This window comes from Argiope bruennichi, chromosome 3 (genome assembly GCF_947563725.1).
Source record: "Argiope bruennichi chromosome 3, qqArgBrue1.1, whole genome shotgun sequence".
Taxonomy (NCBI): Eukaryota; Metazoa; Arthropoda; class Arachnida; order Araneae; family Araneidae; genus Argiope; species Argiope bruennichi.
The window spans coordinates 142,235,722-142,259,255 of NC_079153.1; the positions used below are offsets into that span (position 1 = coordinate 142,235,722).

Here is a 23,534-nt window from a genome sequence, read left to right on the forward strand (position 1 = left end):
TTTTAAAAGTTTTTGTTTATCTATTTCTAACAGATGATTAAATTGTTACTCTCAGATTCAGACTGATTCCAGTGTTTTATCAAATATTTAATCACATGATTTTTTTCCCAATGTTGATAGCTAATAAGAAGATCCTGGATTTAAAATTTGTGTAGTTTACAAGATGAATATAAAAATGAAATTATAATACTGTGAAAGTTAGAAGATCAATGAACAAAATGTTTACAATTTTAGTACTGTTACATTGTTATGCAACTGGTCACCACTATAAAGGCTCATGTACATAAAGAACAGAACATATGCAAGACAATTAAAATGATAAACACTTAAATTTCTGAAAATTTAATGGAATCATAAACACAAAATATGATTAATAGTCTCAGCAAACCAGATAGTTTCTAAAGGTGACTAGTTAAATTTAATAACCTTCATAATGTAAAATTTTCTGAAAAATGTAATTTTTAGCATAATTTATGCTACAGGTGTATCACAACAGAGTAAATCTAAATAAAGAATGCCAAAAATAAGGATGTTTTTTTAATTTTTTCTTTTGATTTACCACTGACAAAAATACATAATTGAAATTACTGGTTTTGAAATGGGAGAGTGTAGGTGTAAGCATCTCCATTTTTTTTTTTATGAAAAGAAAGAAAGGAAAATATGCTTTCCATTACCATCTAAACAAAAGCCTAAATAATTTTTTTAGTTACTGTGTTCAAAAATGGAGATAATTTCCAATATTGTTTTTCTGACTCAAGAAGATATAAAATACAGATATTCATCAACCTTTTAAGCTCAAGTTTTTTTTTTTTTTAATGATTATAATCAGATTCAAAGGTAGAAATCAGATGCTTCAGAAATATTTGTGAAAAATGACAAAGAACATTTTAAAACTTAATTATTTTAAAAGAAAACGATTTTAATAATGAGACTACACATTCATTCTATTACAAATTTGAAAAGTATACATGCATTAAACACAATTCTTTACAAAATTTAATAAATATATCATTTTTTTTCTGTCTGATTTTCATTTGTAGTTTAGATACATTGTTTCCTCTCTTCTAAAACTGCACTTTTTAAAATAGGGACCATCATTATGTTTTTAAACTTTTAGTTTCAGAGATATTTGTAAGCAAATACAGATTCAAAAAATCTTCAGAAAATTTTTTATTAAAAATTTCTTAAATAACATTTGATTTGAATTCCTTTTTAATTATGCTTTTGTTTATTTTAAGTTTTCATTTATTTTCCAACTTAAGGCTTGTGACTAAAATGTTTATGACCTATCTGTTTGAGAAGAATTTTTCCAACCCAAATAGGAATTCTGAGTGAAAAATGTTGCAAGTATTGTCTTAATAGTAAAAGGAAGGATGTTTTACAAAACAATATGTAATTACTTACCGAAATTACACAATCTGTCACAGTAGTTTTACACGCAGTTTCTGTAATGTCTTTTAATTTAGTTAATAGCATCGCAGCTATTTGTTGTACGGTAAAAATTGAATCATTCCCCAAATATGAAACCTAAAATAAATAAATAATTCATCATTACTAATATTTTAACATATGCTACAGTCTACAGAATAATTAATATTCTTAGGTGGGGGAAGCCTCATGAAATTTACAATATCTATTTGAACAGATAATGCACACAGTTATGTTAAAATTGATTAGTTTATTCCACAGACTTTATTTCTTGTATCTAATATCATAGATGATTATAGAACTTTGAAAAAGGTTTAGAGATGCCAATCAAATCCAGAAAAAAAAAATCCCTGTATGTATATTCAAGATTGAGGAAATGTGGGAATAGCACTTATGTACTTGTAATAATGGAATATACTTTTAAGAAACGAAAAAAGCAAGGAAAGGAAACAACAATTTAACATTATTTGAAATAGCAAATTAAAAGAAGATTTATGTTTACATACAGATTTTTTTAAAATCTTCATTTATTATTTTTATATTGCTAGAATTTAGCAAGACAAAATTTATATATTAAGGGGCAGGGGATTTATTACCCCCCATACTCTCCAACTGAAAGTCACACAAAATTAAGGACTCAGGTGAAATAAAACACAAGCATTTTTGTTATCATAAAACAAACAATTTATGGTTACTTACAACAACCACAAAGCATTACAGAGCAAGATTTTAAAAATTTATTCATTTTTGATAATACAAGTATTTGGGCATCAATTTCTGCCATTTCAGCAGATTTTTTGTCATCAGTTTCATGGAGCTAATGATCTAATCTGTAACAAATAAGGTATGACATTTCTATATGGATAATGCATGTTTTTTAGGTATTTCACTTTCAGTATCAAATATCCAAATATTTCTGATATAGCAGTGAATGCATTAAAGGACAAATGTGATTCGACAAGTTTTAATGCTCATAAAAATTCAGCTTTAAATTCGGATTTGACGTGTCATCTTTTCCTGTATTCCTTTTATATACCGATTACAATATCAGTGATGACTTTTTTGAACTAGCATGTTATCTTGTATGTTTCCCTCTTTTGGCATGGCAAGTAAATGCTTAATATTACTTACTTTTATTATCTTTTTACAAAGCATGCAAATTGGACTTTGTTGAACTCATTCAGCAAAATCAGGACTGATTTTTTTTTTTATCTGTACAATTTGTATTAAATACAGGTTTTGAGAAGCTCATCGTTAAAAAAAAATTTCTCTAAAAGAATTTACTCTTGTATAAGCTTACAGTTTCTCAAATAACAAACAAATCCACAGATTGAATCTTGCTAATCTTGCCAGAGAAATGTATCTTATTCTGAATGCAGTTACATAAGTCTCGCATATGCTCATTAGCTGCAATTCTGGAATTTCATGGAAAAGGAACAAGTATTTAATAAATCGAAACTGGAATAATCTATACAGGAGGGGGGGGAGAGAAAAGGGGGTGAGTTACATTACATAAACGTGAATAGTACTGTTTTATTTTTAAAAGTTATGACTAATCTTTTACTCTGGCAATCTTTACTTTTTTTTTTCATGGGGAAAAAAACTCTCAAAGAAAAAATTCCCTGTTTTTATGATAATTTTCAAATTCCCCTGCATTTCCCTGGTTTCTGTAGATGATTTTTAATTCCCTGTGTTCTTCTGGTTTTCCCTGTTCTCCTAGTGACATGGCAACCATGAAGTTTATCCGACATCATATATTGCATAAAAAATGGATGTAGAAGTATTCTTTCCCACATTTTCTATAACAAAGTTTTTATAAAGCATAACAAATATTTCTGCAAAACTTAAATGCATTTTATATAGAATTATAGATGTAGCAAAAATTATTTCTTTAGCATTTTTTGTTTATTTTTAAGCAAATAAAAAAAGCAATTATATGAGAAATTAATTAAGTTTGATAGTAATTTAATAGTAATTTAGTCAAGTTACACTTTATTCTCAAATTTAATAGAGTGGTGCTGGCTGGAATGTTCGAAAAATTACAGATAATATCAATAATTCTTTAAAACTTGAAAATGTTAATTTTTTCATCAGGAGTAATTAATTAGAATGATATACTAATTAAAGAATGATATACTAATTAAATATTACAAGGGACAACTCACAAAAAATTAAATCCCTTAAAATGACTATATATCCTTATTCAATCAAAACAACACTGCTAAAGACAAAATAAAGTTCTCTATAAACAGAAACAGAGTTTCAAATAAATAACTATCTATTCAAATGTCATGAAATCTTCACTAAAAGTTTCCTTATACTTTCGAAGAAAATCTAATTAGTAGTTTGGAATTCTAGAACACATAAATTATCTTTGAATTTCATTTTTATTCGTTTACATAAAAGTTCCAACTTGATTAAAATATAAAAACATTAAAATATTATAGAGGAAAAAAATTACAGAAAGCCAAACCACTAAAGAAGAATAAAATAAGTGCAGTGTTTTAATAAATTAACTAAAATATTACCTTGACACCAACACTGCCATTTGGCAATTCTTGCACTTGATAAGGCAAATAAGATAATTCATGCTGTAGAGCTTGATCCCTAAATTTCTTTCCTATAAGTCTTTTAAAACTGAATACAGTATTCTTTAAATTCGTTATAGCCTTATTTTTTGCAGAAGTTCCTAAATCACGGCAAGTAGGACCAAATGCAACATATGACCTGAAAAATAAGTTTACATGTAATACAATAAGAACAACTTTAATATATTTTTTAGGTTTAAAATTTATATAGAATTAAGAAATAAGATTTTGAGGGGGGGGGGGGAAGCAAGATGGCAAATAGCAGTTACGAATAGAATCAAAACATCTTGTTTTCTACATTTTTCAATTAAATATAAAATTAAAAGCAAAATATAGCAGCAAACTGACAACCAATTTTGATAATATTCTATTTGCCAGATCCCAGATAAAAACTGGTTAGGCTTTATTGGTGGAAGAACCAAGAACCAAGACTGACTATACTGTGCTGAATGTATGATGGAGAAATAAGAATTCAGTAATAAAGTATCCATTGAGTTAGTGTTGTGAGCTAATATGCTAAAAACTTTATAAAAATTGCTAAAAAAAAATTTTTTTTTTCATAATTAATTGGTTGGAAGAAATAGGTTAGAAAAGATCACAAACCAAAACGTAAATTGTTGGATGCAAAATATGTCTAAAAATCAAGTGGTGGATAAAAAACAAGTACATCAAACAACGTAAACCAAATAGATAAAATGTTAAAACATTGTAGAAATAAACCTGCTGGAATTAAAAAAAAAAAAAAAAAAAAAAAAAAAAAAAAAAAAAATCTTTTTTTTTTTTTTTTTTTTGCTTTAGATTAAAAACTAAAATTTATATTCACAGGAAATGTAAATATGAGGCGGGGGGACGACGAAGTGTGGGAATGAAAGATAGTTGCATGTTCTTATATATTATGGAGATAATGATTTTAAGATTTGGAAGAGACTGGAGGAGTAAAATTTCTGGCGAGTCCTGTAAGCATTCAGATTTGTTATATTCTGAAGTATCACTTTTTGATTCAGACTAGGAATATTTTCCTACAGGAGCTTCCTTGATTTCTTCTTTCTCATCATCATCCTCGTCAAAATTGGACATAATCCTTCCTCGAGTCTTTTTCACCTTCACATCAATGTTTCTACTGATCTTCCTGCACCAATACCATCATCTACATTATAGCTCTAAATGTTTTCATCACCATTACTCTCATTAAATATCTCAGCAATAAGACATCCAACTTTAGACCCTTCACTATTATTTTGAACATCACTGCCTTATTCAGTGAATATCATGACTATCTGATAATAATATCAACCACATCGCTATCAGATTTCTTTTTTCTATCCCTATCTGTGATCCAATATTGTCTTTCTACTCAATTAGGAACTAGGATTACTTTTATTCTTATTATCATCAAGTTTCTGCCTATTACTTTCATCACAGCTTTTATTATCTGATGCATTTTCTATAGAAGAATGCTTTTTGTCTTCGCTTTCACCAGCACTTTTAATATTTACTTCAGGATTCATTTTCTCTTCATTACATTCTTCTGCATGACTATGCTCAGTGGCTTTATTATCACTTTTCTTTGCAGTAGCATTTATCTTTGCACTCATTGTATTTAAAATATCTGCCTGTGTTTCTTCTATAAATGCAAAGATTTGTTCAAACTTTGCCCCATTTCAATCACTACTCTAGTTTTGATTATTCAAGCCCACTTCTGACCCAATGTGTTTCGGTTCTAATGGATTTAACAGATTTTAATTAAGACAGCACAAACTGAAGTTTATTTGTAGTTAATAAATCAGACAGTAAAATCTAGTTTAGAGTGCCTTTTCACCTCACCAAGGATACTAAATTACCAATAAAGGAAGATTATCAAATAAATAATACAGTTATTGTCAGCTATTTTTGATTTTTATGACTAAGCATTAGTGGCATCCTTGGCATGATGAAGGGACACCCTAAACTAGAATTCAGCCTTTAATGCAATCCAGAATTCAATAGACAATAACAACAATGTACTAGTTCATTCACAAAGCTCCGAAAAAATTCAAGGTGCTACATAGTAATCGGTGTACTCTAGTGTGCATATGTTCAAATGCATGCCACAGTCTCAATCAAATTCAGTAATTTAATAATGGTCCTAAAAACCAAAGATTCATTACTAACAGTTCCATTTACCACAGAGATAGGAAATGAGTAAAGCTGTTCCTCAGAAGATACTTGAAGAAAATAAAAAACTTTCAAAGCAGTTAAATGGATTCTATGCCATTCTTTGAAAAAGAATACCTGCCTTCATTTTACTGAAATAGAACTGCTGTTTAGCAGAAATTATAAAGACTGTCAAAAGCAAATTTATCATGTTTAGCTATATTTGCCTATTACTGTAATGGCGTAGCAGCCAAAAGGGACAAGGGGTGGAGGTGTAGACAGAAGTTTAAGAAGACACCAAAGAAATGAATTATTAATGCAATTTTTTAAAGAAAAATATGAAGTAAAAAAATAATATGTTCTGGGCATCGCACTTGGAAAGCCATGATTAAGACTGGAGGTGAAAAAAATCATATCATGGCTCAGATATTACTCAATCTAACTCTGCTGTTAAATGTGTACTATACTGTAGCATGCACACATTTTGCCTGTTATAGTACATATTGAACATCTCCATAATAACTGGAAAAATGTGGGTTTTATGATGATAAATGTATGTGGAAGGAACCAATACATATTAAGAAAGCATGCCAATATACAGGGTGTTTATAAAGTCCCGGACCCATTTTGATGTTTAATAACTCATAATCTGCGCGTGTGGTTAATTTCAGATAATTTCATTTTCCAGTCTAAATATCTGTACTTTTCTAAATATTGTCTGCTTATTAATTGCATTTTTCTCTCTTTTGTTTTTGTCAACTATTGCAATGTTATGTTTACTTTTGATGTGTTTGTTCTATGTAGTACTTTTGTATGTGATGTTTTATTCGAGCGGATATTAAGGAGAATGCATACACCACAAGAGAAAGCACAGATTTTATGGTGGTTCATAGAAATGAAATCGATAGTGCAAGCACAGAGAAATTTCAGAAGAATTTACCAAAAAGATCCTCCATCCAAAAACAGCATCTTGCGGTGGAAAAAGAATTTTCTAGAAATTGGAAGTATCGAAGATAAGAAACGTTCCAGACGTCCTTGCACAAGTGATTTTGATGTTGAGCGTGTCAGAGAGACATTTTTACACAATCCTAGAATATCTGCGAGATCAGCGGCAACAGAATTGGATATGCCAATTTCGACAGTGTACAAGGTTATTAAGAAAAAATTAAGACTGCATGCATACAAAGTTCAAATTGTTCAAGTTTTGGAACCGAATGATAGACCTAGGAGGATGGCCTTTGCAACAGATATGCTAAGGAGGATAGAAGATGCTGCTGATTTTCTGAAGAGCATAATGTTCTCCGATGAAGCATCCTTTCATGTTTCTGGCATTGTTAATTGCCATAAAGTGCGCAAATGGCTCTGTGGATGCCGACATGCTTGTCGCTACCTGGCGTGAAATTGACTATCGACTTGATATTCCCCGTGCGACGAAGGGGGCACACGTGGAAGTTCATTGACAAGGGTCATGAAACTTTTTGAGTCTATTTAACCATTTATGTTATTAATTTAAATCTATCTTTATTATTTTATGAGTTATTAAACATCAAAATGGGTCCGGGACTTTATAAACACCCTGTATATTAAGAAGGCACAGCTTAGATAGTAGTCGAAAGCTACTATCTAAACATTAATTATCATTTCTGGTATCATTTTAGAGCTACATATATCATTACATGATTCAGAGTCTGCTGTTATCATACCTGGAAAGATTCTACATTATGTTCAACATGTTAATAAGTCAGAGCATTCTATCTAATTGCCTGAATGGCCATAAATATGACATTGCTCTATGAGATATCTTATCAAAACTGCTTACTAATATTTCTCAGTATCTCATACAGGAATGTTACTTAAACATGATGGAGTTCCAGATCATTTCTATTAGGACATCAGAATTCAGATAAATACCCATAATTAGACTAAATGATGTGGATCAATTCCTTGTCTATGATATCATCAAATCTAACAAGCATGAATTTCTTGTTCTAAGAGATATTTGAATCTAATGAAAACTGGAACAACCTAATTGTCAATGCTGTTGGAAATGTATGTGAAATGTTGAAATTTTAACTAATATGGACAGATTCTGCAGTGAATTTTCTATTGCACATATTTTTAAGCATAATTACATAAAACAGTTATTAAATATATTTTAACTAAACAAATAGATTAATTTAATTAATAATAAAATATAACCAAGGAAATATAAAATAAATATATTATAAACATTCAGTTAAAATGTTTTAAATGTGAATTTATATTTTGAACATTATTGTTCTAATCAAAACATACACATATTTCCAAATGATAATCTCAAACTGTCCCAAGAAACTCAGAGCTAATGGCCTCAACAAACTTAATTTGCAACAGAGATATTACCTACAGTTTTTCTTCTTGTATGTGTTACAAATATATGACAAATATAATCCAAAATTACATTTGGTAAAAATGTAATCCAAAATTACATTTGGTTTGTAATGTATTTATTATGTAGATAAATTACAACCAAACCTCATTGAATCCTCCTGCATTATGAACAAAACGAAAATGGAAAAAAGTGACTTGTTTAAAAAGCAAAAGTTCTACAGAATGAGTGTTGAGGAACTCCATGAAGTCATATGTTGGATTGACCTTATTGTTTGAAGAGAACCCTCTAGAGTTATCCAACATTACTCTGAGGGGTTTCGGCAAATACTTGTGAAGCCTTAATCAATGAGATTTAGTCTCTGTCGAAGATTATGTGGCTAAAGGTGAATTGCAACCATATTGATGAGCTGATGAAAGAACACAACCAGAACTACCACAAGGCTAATGCAAATGCATTCTATGTAGGAGCAAAAAGCTGTGGTAGGAGATTTGGTCAAGAGAGGAAGAAATAATAGACACAACAGACAACCATCCTTTCTCAACAACCTTCCAGAGAAATAAGGGAGATGATGAAAGTATAGGAAATCATTGCACTATATGTTGTGAAGCACCACTCTGATAAGGCAGTATCTATGCATGAAAAATTCATGTAACAATAATGCCGAGTCTCATTTGTGCCAAATTTTGAAGAGTTGCTAAAGACAAATTTCTTGTAAAAATAGCATGTATAAATTGTAAGCAATAATAAATTACATTATTATAATAAATATTTGTATTTGAAAAATTTTTTAGAAAAAAAAACAAAAAACAAAACCTAAACATTAATAAATGACAAGCAATAATAAATTATATTATTATTATAAATATTTGTACTTTTGTTTGCATAAAATAATTAAATACATTGTTATATTTTATGTGGATTCCCATGGAAGAAATTGTCTCAATTTAATGATTATTTTGCATTACAAATAACATTTGAGAGCAAATTACGCTCTTAACATATGGCTCCGCTGTATTTAGACTGCCAAGACATTACTTTTTTTTTTTTTTTTAAATATATGCAGTCTTCTATTTTAAAGAGAGTAAATTTATTCTATTATGAGCAATAATTTGATTAAATATGTGCTTTGTGACTAGTCGTGCAATGTGAAATTATCATAACTTAAGACTCATTCCTGATTACAATAATAAATAATTTTAATTAAATTTCATATTTTAAAAAATCAATCAGCATTATTCTTTTTCAACAGTTAAATGTAAGGGCCATAATCTTTAATTTCGTGTCTTGCACAAATGAAATACATTTGCATTTAATTTACGCATTAAAATTTAATTCAAATTTTAAAACATTTTTTAACATTAATTTTTGTTAGATTTTTCTATTTTTTTTGTTATTTTTTGATTAATTTTTTAATTTTCATAACTGTAAAATTTCAATAAATTTAATGAATATGTTAAGATTAGCTGACATTATGAAATTAATACAATTTACCTGATGAATGAAACCTTTGTTTACTGCAGACAGCTAGATCATATCAGTTCATATATCTTATAAATTATCATTTAAGTTTAATTTATTTTCAATCATAGCATTTTCTGATATAAGAGTGAAGAAGAAATGAAATGCAGCTATAAAAAAAAGAGAAAGAGAGAGAATTGTATGTGCTGTCTTGGGAGTCCACAAATGACAGGCAGATAAATAAAAGGTGACCACAGTGATCGATAGTTAAAGAACGCTACAGTGTAATGTTTTGAAAAGAAATAGAGGATGTAAAAAAGAACCAAAAAAATTTATTAACTGGGTTTTTAACATCTTTTTTTTACATAGGGAAAATAATTGCTAGTCCAAAAGGTGAAACTAAGCAAGATAAAAATACTTAAAAATAAAATTAATTTATTAACTTTACACAACTTACGCATAAATAACTATAATAGAATAAAATTAATCATTTTTATCATCATCAGGGCAATTTCTGATACTCTACCAAAATATGAATAATGCTTTGCAAAATTAGAAATGTTTATGATGCACATAAAAAATTCGAATAAATTGCATGTAAATGTAATGCTTTTCACAGAAAACAAAATAAGAAGGAAATTTTATTGATATTATGTACAGTGATTAGAAAATATACATTGTACAGTCAATATTTATGCTATATATATTTATTAATTTTATTATATAATATATTAGTAGTACTTATATAGTAGTAAGAAATATAAGATTTGAAACAACAATTAATTTCCAGATTATACTTTTATTTAATTATGTAATTATATATTTCCAAAAATAAAATGCAATACAGGAAATTATTTTATTTATTAAGCTTTAATTTTAAATTATATATAATTTAACTGAAAAACAAACAAACAAACAAAAGGATGCGATTGAAATACACATCACTGCATATTTAAGAAAAGATGCAAATTCATAAACCTTAAATTAATTAGCATTATAAATAAGTAATCTTAATTCACAAGTGAGGAATAATGCTGCACAGCAAAATATATAGTGATTGGACAAAAAAAAAAAAAAAAATGCAAGCGAAATTTCCAATATATTACAGACAACAATAAATAGAACAAATATTACAATGCATCTCACACACAAACAAAAAAAATCGTGATTACGATATTAAATTACTTTACGAGACGTGCTACAATAAAAGAAAATTTAAATATCTGTACACATTTTGTTTATTTTTCCATTCAGTTTATTTTGGAAGTACATTTTTTTTCAATACATATATGAGTTATATATATATATACTATTCTTACAGTATAGTATTTTAGACACAAATACTATAAGATGCTTTCTTTAAGAACATTTTTGGAACAATATACATTTCAAAATAACTTACGGAGTAGCCCGTTGACTATAATCATTTGTTATAGTTTCCAATCCGCCAGCTCGTGCTACAGATACGTAACACGTTTCGTTACCAAAATCAATTCCAACAGCTGACATGGCGAATTTGTATAAATATTTTCACACCTTTGAATCAATCATAACATTTAAAATATTAATGACATGTTTTGATTGATTGTGAGAGCAAAGAGTGCTTCTGATCAAAGTCGGCTTTTAAATCCGCTGTTTGGATTTCAGTTTTGATTCAGGCACAGGAATTTATCTCATTTCACTTCATGAAATTAGTACGCGTTCAAAACTTTCCATACTTTCGAAGGTATGTTGCTCAGATCCATTTACGGAGCTTTTAAATTGTTTTATTTTTTAAGCATTAGAAAGGATTGTTATAGTGAAAATATGAAAAGCGAAAGCATGGATATTTTTTAAAGTAGCTTCTAATTAACTGGTCTGCAGTCATATTTTTTTAAAGCAAATCCTCTTCATTTCAACAACAACAAAAAACTTGTTTCAATCAGTCAATCATCATTTGGCATTTACGGCTTCATTGTTTTGTTATTGCAATTTGGCAATATTTTGCCATTTTCCAATCAAGCACTCCGGTTATAAATTTATTTGCGAATTAAGAATGTGGTAGTTCCGAAACTAATGGCAGTTTTAATTTGAAAACAAACAAAAAACGAACATTGCTTTTTGCTTTCATTTCTAATATTCATTACAACAACATCATATAAATGTAGCAGGGTTTTTTTTTTATTTTTTAAAAATTAAGCGATTATATTTTTTTTGAAGGAAAGTATGGGGGATGATTGCGAACTTCTATTTTTTGATACTTTTTCGCACGATACATGTGAAGTGAGTTATATTCTATGTTAAAATGTGTGTAATATTTGTTTTGAAAACTTACGGAGTGGTTATGTTTTTTAAAGGCTTCTGATGAACTCATTATAATTTACATGTCATAGATTCTTTATGTATAATTTGTTATTTTATTTTGCATAACCGTACTGTATTATTTATCAAAGTAAAACTAAAGAATACTGTATAAATTTTTCGTCAGTGTGCTGAATCATACCAGAGTTGTAGAAAATTCTCCAACTATTTTATCACCACTTTAAAACTCACCAGTTAGATTACGGTATTTGGCAATTTAAGATATTAAAAAAATTACAGTTTGGCGTTCGTACAGTATTCTTTAGTTTAATTTGGTTTTAAAACTATGGTTTCTTAAGTTATTTTGTGACCTTCATGAATAAATAAAATGATGAATCAATCAAAATGTATCAATATTTATTTTTTGTTAAAAATATTCAAATAAGTTTCATAAGTGTTATTAAATCGTACTTTTTTTTTTTAATCTTTTAGGAGCTAAATCTTGATTTAGTTCAATTTCCTAGACCTGTATATATATTCGAAATTCGTATTATTCCACTTGGTGCAAGAGTTCAAGCTGATTTTCCTGGAGGTCACAGACTAGGGTGAGAATTTTCTGTAACGAACTAAGAGAATTAGTAAAGAATTAAAATGTTCTCTGATAATTGCATGGTAAAAATTTTTATGCTTTGTAATCAACCAGCTGTTTCTAAAGTTGATTTGTTTAATCCTTTGAAGTGTAACAAACAAATTTTCTGAATTTTTAAAAATTATGTAATTAATTTACATGCTTAGGGTGTAAGGGAAGAGAAAATACCTTTAAAAATATGTATAGTGGATTGCACCATGAGGGTTGTGTGTGTGCTTGTGGTTTCACTGGAGTATCACTGTATACTTACGACATATTCTTATGAATAATTAATACTTTTTAATTTTTGTTGCATAATATTCAGTACTTATTTATGGAAATACTAAAACATACAATATTATCATTGAAAACTACTTATACAATCTTACAACATGAAAAAAAAATTATAAAAGAAAAATAAACAATTTTAATAACAAGTAATCCTCAAATAAACTAGCAATGGCAAGTTCTTTATGTACATTTAGACTTTAAATACAATAAACACTATATTCAAATTATAAAAAAACAGAATATTTAAATTTACCATTTAAAGATTAAATAATTTATACTATATTAAAAAATATATTGAACATCTCCAGAATATGGCTGTTTTCTAATACAAGAAGAATACGACTGAAAAGAAAAAATTTCCAACCATCCTATTTGTACAAACCTTACTCAAATTTAAATAAATTTCTCCTCCACAAAACACATAGCAAAACCCCTATAAATTATCAGCTACTTGACTAAAAGAGTCAGTTGAAGGAAAACAGATCTGTTTCGCTAATGTGTTTCAAGTGGTAGAGAATCTCATGCCATAGGTGCAAAGTGGTATGTCTCTGAAACCACTTAAAAAGATGACAAGTATGAAGAACTTTTCTTTTGCGATTAGATTTGAAAAAATGTGTATGTTGTTGACAGCTTTCATACAATAATTTTATTAGTGCATTTTTAATTTGTTTGTTTTTTGCATGCAGAAAGAAAAATAAATTGAAAGTATTGTGAAAAAGTATTAAAAATTATGCATTTTTTTTGTGCATAAGAGGGATATAAATTAGTGGGCTGACATTCACAAGCAGTTATTAAAGCTAGAATATTATTTTAAAGCCTTTGGTTCCGATCAGTAGCCAGCGCATGTTTAGAAATAATTTTTAGAAAGTGGTGGTTTCACTGTCATACCACTATGTGTCAAAAGATTAAAAAGAATTTGGTTTCATTTTAGTTATTTTAATCAGTGTAAATGAACATCATTTAGCAATTTATTCTACTTTAATATATGTTTGCATTTCAAAGAATAAATGAACTCAATGCCGAATATTTTGATGTTTTAACATATTGATATGGTTGTTTCCATAATGAAAATTAGGATAGGGCTTTATTGTAGATAGATATGTTTGAATATATAAACTAGATATGTTTTATATTTTAGAATATGATATATACTATATATATGCTTGATATTATATAGATATGTTTGAATATATATGATATGATAGATATGTTATATGATAGATAGATTTATGTTTGAATGTCATAGGGAATAATATTGCTTTTCATTTGAATTTAATGTTTACAAAAAAAAAAAAAATGTTTATGAAGCATTATTTGGAAATATGGTATTTTATTTATCTATTATTTAAAATGGTATTATTTTATTATTATTTTGAACCAAAATCTATTCTGCTTTTCCTAAATATTTCCAAGATGTGTAGAGTCATTGAAAGACTTTAACAACTGCTTATTTTTTATAATCCTTATATGGGGGCCTTTAAAGTGCTTGTTTTCTTTTATATTCAGCTGCTTATATTTTTCTTCTGATGAAAAATAAAAATCATTTCACCAAGCTGAATCTGCCGAATTCTAAGCTGTGTTTTCTTTGTGATGTTGTTTTTAATGGATTCTATGAATTCAGAGCTCATTGAAAAGGATTTTATCTGAGGGGAATAATAATAGAATGGCGAAAATATATCCTTCTCATTTACTTGTCCCTTCTTTCATCTCTCTTTCTTTGTTTAAATTAGGAGGAAGCCCTTTCTTTTTAGAAATAATTTTAAGTATTCATGTTATGTTTTTAACAATAATTTCAGTTCATTTTTTCATTTCTGCACATGATTACTTGTTTGTAGAGTATTTGTTAGCTACATTTCATTGTCATTTAGTGACTTGCCATTATTGAATTAAGTATATTTTTTATTTCAATTAATTTTTGTACAAAAGTTTAGAATTTCTTAACAATATGCTGGAATAAAAGCATTTGATTTATTATGGACTTATAAAAGTGAATACACAGAGAGATCCAATACTTACAAAAATAAAAAGAAAGTAAAATGTCCACGATGCTTAAAAGTTACTTGTAAGTCATTCGTTACTCTTGTAAAAAGATATCTAAAATAAATTAATACCAATAAAATTCCTTTTTTACTTTTTCACATACGAACTATTGAAGGAGAAATAATTGTAATTGCCAAAAAATTGATTGAGATTCTGCTCCACTCCATGATTCAAACCTCCAAATAATACATTTTTGGTATTTTGTCTATTTGTGAACACAAAAAAGGCATTGAGCTGGAATTTCTTAATGTTAAAATTGCAGACTTCCTCCAAATGTTAAACAGAACCCAAGTTTTTTTTTTTTTTTTTTGCCTGTACAATTGGACAGAATAACTTCAAAATGCAAAATGTTACATCAGTAAAATGTGGTACACAGTTTTATCATCTGAAGTATATAATAGTATTAACAGAATCCAAATTTTGAATCAGATCTCTGAACAAGTTATCCATCTGTGAGTCTATATGTTCGTAGGCATGTAAATACTGAAAAAAAAAAAAAAAAAAGGTAAATGAAATTTTTAAAGTTATCCTTCTTCTAAAATTGCAACTGTCATAAATTTTGGATTTAATTTGCCGGCCAAAAAGTTTTGTGGGGTATGCTTTTTTTTTCTTTTCTTTTCTTTTTTTCTATACTGGACTCTGGAAATAAAACTCTGCGTACTCATTTCATTCATGATTTTTCTTAAGGTCTCTAATTTTTATGGCAGTAGGAGGGTTGATAATCAACAATAGAAAATATGCAATGAAGCAGTGCTGAGATATTTTCAGTTGGGTTCACATGCATTTATGGCAGAGCACAGTGATGACCAACTTTTTCCTTTTTATGTATATGCTATACACAAGTTAATGAAACAAGAGTTGTGCTTTTTAAAGTTTTGAAGGAAAATTTGTCAGTTTAAATTGTTTCAATATGTTGCTATTGCCAGTTTCATTTTTCAAAGAATGCATCTTGCTCTGCAACTGATAAAGTAAGTGCAAGCATAAGAAAGGACAAATTATTGTTACAAACCTGTAATTTTGCTTCGCAGCATGATTAGTGTCATCATAAGAAAGACAGTTTTATAGTCATCTGTATTGGATGCTATCAGATGCCGAGCCAGTGATCCCAGAGCTTGGCAACCATTTGGTGACGAATTTGGCAACAAAATGGATAATGTTCGAAACTTCGAGAATTTTGTTGATCTGTCCATTAGGAACTGAGAAACGCCAGATTGGTCCAGAAGATTCTATATCTGCCTCCCAGGAACTATAAAAGGCCACCACTCTCAAGCTGCGTGTGTCGTCGAGAGTCGGAGTCGCCGACAAGTAACGTCTTCGAGAGGATAGTGAACCAAGAGCGGAGTGCCAGTGTTGTGTGGAGTGAGTGCTGAATTGCTGTGTGCTGAATCCTGTTGTCTACTGTGGAGGCAGTGTCGTACCTGGTGTGTAATAACCAGTTGTGAGTTGGCAGCTAAAGCGGGGAGACAGTGAGAAGTTCATCCGTTGGAGAGACCGTAGAGTGAAGCTCCGAGGATCCCCTCTCCTTTTGTATTCTGTCTAGCCACTTTGTGTGCTGTGGACGATTACTACTTGTGGGCTATTGTTTGCTGTAGTGTGCTACTGTGTGCTATCCTGTGTTCGTATGTGCTGTAAATATTTGTCGTCTGTGTACTCTTCGTCTTTGTATTAGTGTTTTCGTGTAAATAAACATCGTTGTTTTCTACTGAGGCCTGCTGATTGTGTTCTCACACTGTACACTACACTATAGAAAAGAACCCGGCGGTGGAAATCTGCAACATTATTGAAAGACTTGCATTCCATAAAAGTAATATCCAATAACATATGTTTTTTAGATAAAAATTTTGGAATAAATAATGAATTCAGTAAATTTTGCATCAGTAAGAAATATTTTAGCAGAGAACAAGTAAATGGGAAAAATGAATCTTGTTCTGAATTGTACTTTGATCAGAAAGGATAAAAGTTGGTATGAAGATGCTATTCTCAGGGAGTTTATAGTTTTCCAAATCAAATCACCTTTACTCGATTTTGATAATTTTTGTGTTAAGAAAAATAAAATTGGATGATGATTTTTTTAAAAAAAATCTTTAAAGATTATAAATTTAAAAAATGTGGAGAGTTTTGTAAATTTTCATTCTTTTTTGTGAGCAAGCTTCTATTAAATGAACATTTGACATTAATTTAAATATTGAAATAGGAAATTTTTATAAATGATAATGTGTAGACTATGATCGCATTGAACAGTTTGGCGGAATTCACTCGATAAACATTATTAAAGAATTGAGAAAGTTAACAATACCAGCTCATTCAAAATATCACTTACTTTTGGGAAAATAAATGGTGATAGAAAAGTTGTGAATGATATAATGAAAGTTAGACTGATTTCTTGATTTCTATGGAAAAAGAAATTTCTCTTGGAAAAGGAAACTGCTGAAATTGAATGTAAAGCTAATGCACTTACTTGTTTGACAAACTAGAAACTTTTCATTGCTAACAAAATTGATTAGTTGGGAAAAGTTATTATTGGAAAAATCTCTGAAGAGAATCTTTTATTTACATATTTAATAATTTTTTTTACTTATGTTCTTTAACTTTTTTTAAGGAATTGGAAGGTTCATGAAGTAACAGTATAACCGTTCCCCTCTATATAACTAACTGTAGTGTAATTAAATAATTTAAGAAATATGATTCAAGTCTTTTAATAAGGTTTTTCAAAGAAAGCTGTCATAGAAAAAAAAATGTTTTAAATAACTTAGATTCATTGTGAATGAAAAATGTTCAAAAATTTTTAGAATTTTATCTGTATATTTGTATAAAACTGGACACTTATCAGTTAATATCCAACTTCGTTTATTTTTAGTTCTTATAGTTTTATAATAAAGAAATAAATGTTGGATTAAGGTTGGTTCATATTTTTTCTCTAATGCTGCTTAAAAGGTACTAATAAAGTATTATATACTGTTTGATTATTTTTTTAAATAAAATTAGTCTATGCACCCTGTCAGATTGCTTCTGTTTTGTTTATATATTTAACCAAATGATTTTAAAATGAACCATTTTCAACTTTGCTAAGCTACACTTTTAAAATTATTTAAAATATTTGCACCTTTTTTCAGATATTTTACATTACATTATTTTAGAATTGTTTCAGTTTTTCTATTTTCTTCTTTATTAAATAATAATTTTACTGTTATTTGTGCATTAATTGTTTGATAGCAATTAATTGTCAAAGATGTCATTTTCTTGTAACCAGCAATTAATTACCAAAATGACATGCTAGTCTATTATTCACCATAGCCAAAGTTGTGGTCACTATATAGATACAATTAAGCTTGCATATAGCATGCAACAATATAAAAATTCATCAGTAGTATACAATTAATGCATAAGTAAAATATTGCTTTTCGTGGTCTTACTATTATACTCTGTTTATTCTATATTGACCTTTTTCCTGTACTTCCTGAGCACCTAACAACTAACTTGTACATTATTTGTTTGAAGGAAGAGTTATGGTGTTTCCATTTTGATTCTTTCATCTGTTTTCTGAATTGCACTATTAGATTTCATGGCCGCAGTTGGAAAAAATAGCATACTTTTTAAAATTCATATTTAGCTGTCACCTCTTTTATTAATGCCTCATCTATTGCAGCTGGCAATGCATTTTCTTTGCTTTTGATTTTTTTTAGTAAACTTTTATTTTACTGCATGTTGGTTAATCTGTCAAATAATTTTTTTTTTCTTTCAGAATTGCTGAAAATTTATTGATTTGAATTTGAGGGAAATTCCACTGATTCTTTTGAAGTTGAAGGAAGTGCATCTTCCATAATTTATTTTTTTCTTCAGTTTTATAGACTGGATGTACTTCACAACCTTAGAGACCCTTCACAGCACTTTAAGAGAATTTTTGAGAGTAGGAAAAACAAATTTTCACGGTTGCCACATCACCAAAAAAACACAAGGAATTTAAAAATCATTGTAAAGGGGGGGGGGGAAGCAGGGAAATTTGAAATTTTTTATAAAAACAAAAAATACAGGGAATTTTAAGTTACTTAGTTATTTTTCCCCACCTAAAAAGGGCTGATCTGTAAAGATTGCAAATATAAAAAAATCATAGTCATTGCTTCCAAGTACAAAACAATACCATTACATAATGTAGAAACTCAACCCTGTTCTACTCTTTCCCCTTTTTTTCTGTATAGATCACTTTAGTTTTGATTTATGAAAGTTTTTTTTTAAAAAAAAATATTGTGAGATTTTCACTTGTCACTAATTAGTATGCATGAGACTTCTGTAACTGTAGGAACGAATAGAATACATTTCTTTGACAGGAACATTCAAGCAGCAGGGTGATGTTTAGTCTACCATACTTAAGTTTATTGAATGATTTGTTTATTCAGAAACTGTGAGCTTATTCAAAGTGGATTAGATAATTTTTTTAAACAATGACCAGCTCTAAATCAGTACTTAATACTGATTTTGCTGAATGGGTTTGAGAAATTCTACAAACTCTATCTACTGCTTGCATTGTAAGAAAATAATAAGTCCAAATAAAATGGGAAAACAGACATTTATTAGCCATGCCAAAAGAGGAACACATGCACGAGTGTCTGCTATTTCAAAAGAGTCATAATTGATGTTGGACATAGTGTCTAAAAGGAATACAGGAAAAAAAATGACATGTCAAATCCAAAAATGTAAAATTCAATGTCTGAAATAAACTGATTTTGATTTTTTTTGTTCAAGAACAAACTTTTTAAGTGGAATTTTTATGAGCATTAAAATTTGTGGCGTCACATTTGACTTTTAAAGTGTTCTTTGCTATATTGGAAATATTTGATACTGAAAGTGAAATGCCTAAAAAATATGCATTAGCCTTGCAGAAATGTCATACCTTATTTGTTATAGATTAGGTACATGAAACTGATGATTGAAAAATCTGCAGAAGTGGCAGAAATTGATGTCTAAATACTTGAATTGACAAAATGAATAAATGTTTTGAGTTTTATTTCATTTGAGCCCTAAATTTTGCGTGACTTGCAATTAAAAAGCATGAGATGTATCCCCCCCCCGTATTAATATATAAATTTTGCTTCCTGGATTCTAGATAATAAAGATAAAATATTTTTAAAAGTGTAAATATCAAATTTCTTTTAATATGTTATTATTTTGAATAATCTTAAATTGTGGTTTCCTTTCCTTGCTTTTTCCACTCCTTAAAATCATATTGTTAATCATATTATCATTATAATTAGCACAGGAGGGCTATTTCTGCATTTCCCCTTATCTTGAATATATGCACAGGGAAAACACAACCCTGAATTTGAATTTAAAACCAAGATGCATTAAAATGTTATTGGGAATTTTAGCTGCAGCAAAAGATTTGCCTAAAGGAGCTCCCTTGATTGTAACCAAATTAAATGTAACATTAGAATAAATGGTGAGATTTATTTTGTCTCTCATGAGAAAAATGGTAAAATAATAATTTATCTAGGAATCACAAACATTGATATGAAGCAATGAATTTCTGAATTGGTACAGTGTTTGTGTAGGAATTCGATCAATGTTTTTTACTTAGAAAATGTATGTTTATTTTTACAATTTTTTTCTTTTATGGTTTACCTTTTCAACCATTACCAGCAATACTCTCTCGTGTATCACTAATTGTTTTGCAACTTATCTCTAGGGCTAAAATATTATGGTTTATTATGATTGGACAAACCATTGAATTTGGGGTGAATATTATAGATCAAGATTTTTATTTTACTTTTGAAATAAATTTTAATAATGTTGAAAGACAATGTTCAATTTATAAAAATTTACTGTTCCTTAAAAATTTATGCTAATGAATTGAAAAGTTTCATAGCATGCATGTTTATTTTAAAAATTAAACCATTATCCTTCCACAAATATATATACAATACTAACTTTATTATGAATGTTATGTGGTTTAAAGCATCAGTGTTTTTTAGATATTAAGTTCTTTTTAAAGTTTTGTTTTAAATGTGGAAGCAATATTCTTACATAGTGTTCTTCTGGTGTAGTTGTGTTCTTTTTAAACTATTTGTTAATTTTAATGTGATCTTTCTTCTATTTTTAGTGCTACAAACCCATCATCATTCCAACTTGAATTTTTTGTCAATGATTTAAGCAAAAGAAGTGCATCAACTTTTGAACGTTTAGGAAGGTCAGAATACTTTTTTAAATAAATCATACTTAAATTATGCATTAAGCAATTATTTAAAAAGATTTTAAAAAATTGTCCGACTTGATCATTTTAATTAAGCAAAATAATATTGTTTGTAGCATTTTTTTTTATATTTATGATAAATGTAACAATTTTATATCATTTATGTTCGGGGCCAGTAGGGTAACTAGCAGAATGTGTTGAAAAGTTATAATTTTCAAATTTTCATAACAATTGAAAACAGTTGTAAAAAAAACAAGAACGAAAAAACATTTTATTTGTTTAGATTTTGGTCCTTAATTGCATTGCCTAATTTGTGTAATGTTATTGAAAGAAAAAAAGGGCTTGAAAATAATTTTTATTTAAATCATACTGATTATGTTGCAAAGATGATTTTACTTTGAGTGACCATAACTAATATCTTTTCTACTTCAAGAAATATCTTATATACTTCAAAAAATATAAATGTCTTCTTTATGAATATATGTGATTGATTACAAAAGATGTTCCCTTAGAGTAACTGTATATAGGCTTCACTAAAAGAATTTATGAATGCCAGAGTCAAGCTAATGCACAAGTTCCTGTTTTATTTACTATGCAACAAAACACACAACTCTTATGTGTGGAACTCTGAAAATAAAAATCTTAATATCTATGTTCACAACTTTTCCTGCGAACCATAATTTTATGTGCTGGGGAAAGGCATATATTCCTTTATTTAAGAATAAACAGGAAATTTTTAAGAAGATCACACTGTTTAGTTGTTTTTTTTTAGATTTTAAATGAAGGTACTAATACTCCATTTTCATAACATCTTCAGATTTTTTTTAAAAGAGTAATTGTTATTTTTTCTTTATAATTTATTTGCTATCTTCTTATTTTGCACGTTTTTTTTATATCTTTAAATCTAAGAAAATGCTTAAAAATTCTTCTAAAATTATTTCTTTTATCAAAAATTAAAAACATAATCACCTAATTTCATTTAAAATAAAATTCATCATAATATATGTATAAGAGACTTCCATGGTATGTAAATAATTTTCTATTTCTATTTCTATTGTTGTATATATTATTAATAATGCATGAAAAATTTCAGTAAGATGCTGTATTTTATATTGGTGAAAAAGTTTAGTAACATTTATTACTGTCGAAAGGATAATACTTAAAATTTTTGCATTTTTGTCTAATTTACTTAATTGAATAATATAATTTCTTCAGCTTTAATAAAAATTTTCTTCTATTTTCTGATACAAAAATAAATAAATAAAATAAAAATAGCAATAACTTTGAGTAAATTACATTTTAGAATATTCAATAAATTACATCTTAGCAATGAATTATATTTATTCTTGAGATTCTGAAATATTAGTCTTTTAAAATAGGTATAGTTGTTTATCAACTTTTTAAATATGTATAGTTTTGCCTTTTAAAATATTTGTAGTTGTTATATGCTAATAATTACATAATTCAGATCATTAATTGTTTGAAGATTTAAAAGAACTGTTTTAATATTTTTCTAATGATATGAAAACAATCTATTTCTTGGGGGAAAAAAAAGTTTGAGCTGTTTATTTCCCCTCATCTCCCATTTAATCATTTTCATAATTAGTAAATATTTTGAATAACATTTTCCATAAGTATTAGTTATGATTATTATTTGGTTTTAATATGCATTAGATTTTTAGAAAACATATTTGAAAAAAAAAAAAAAAACATTTGTAAACAAGAAAGTTGACATATTTTTTTACTTATGCCTATTTTTAAATCATTTTGTGCATTTAATACTAGAAAAATATATCTATAAAACAAAATATACCAGTCAAATGGCAAAAGTTTTTCAAAAATTGAATAAAAGGGTTTTAAAAAAAAAGGCTTTTTTAAAAATATTGGGGTTTAATTTATAAATATCTCAAAATTTTCAATTTTTTCACTTTGTGAAGTTTTAAAACAAATATAAAATGTTTCTAAATGAAAATATTACTTATTCTCTTGTTCAGGAATTCAAAAACATATCGAGAAATTATTATACTAAATTTGAACAAAGAATATGCATTAGATTTTAATTTATAAATCAGAAAATTTTTAATTTATGAGAGAAGAATCAGTGCAATTTACCAAAAAATAGAAACAAAAATT

At 28.0% G+C, this 23,534-nt stretch overlaps 2 protein-coding genes across 2 annotated transcripts in view; one reads left to right on the forward strand and one right to left on the reverse strand.

Moving 5' to 3' along the window:
* Positions 1-11,643, reverse strand: part of LOC129962746 (heat shock 70 kDa protein 4L-like) — a 61,724-nt gene extending 50,081 nt beyond the window's left edge. The window contains exons 1-3 of the mRNA XM_056076730.1: positions 11,381-11,643; positions 3,957-4,155; positions 1,405-1,527 (exon numbers count right to left, since the gene is read on the reverse strand). Of these exons, the coding sequence (XP_055932705.1) occupies positions 1,405-1,527; positions 3,957-4,155; positions 11,381-11,487 (429 nt within the window). The 5' untranslated portion in view covers positions 11,488-11,643. The remainder of the gene's footprint in view (positions 1-1,404; positions 1,528-3,956; positions 4,156-11,380) is intronic.
* Positions 11,644-11,943: 300 nt separating this feature from the next.
* Positions 11,944-23,534, forward strand: part of LOC129963783 (protein virilizer homolog) — a 111,062-nt gene continuing 99,471 nt past the window's right edge. Inside the window, exons 1-3 of the mRNA XM_056078337.1 lie at positions 11,944-12,240; positions 12,751-12,863; positions 21,312-21,398. Of these exons, the coding sequence (XP_055934312.1) occupies positions 12,184-12,240; positions 12,751-12,863; positions 21,312-21,398 (257 nt within the window). The 5' untranslated portion in view covers positions 11,944-12,183. The remainder of the gene's footprint in view (positions 12,241-12,750; positions 12,864-21,311; positions 21,399-23,534) is intronic.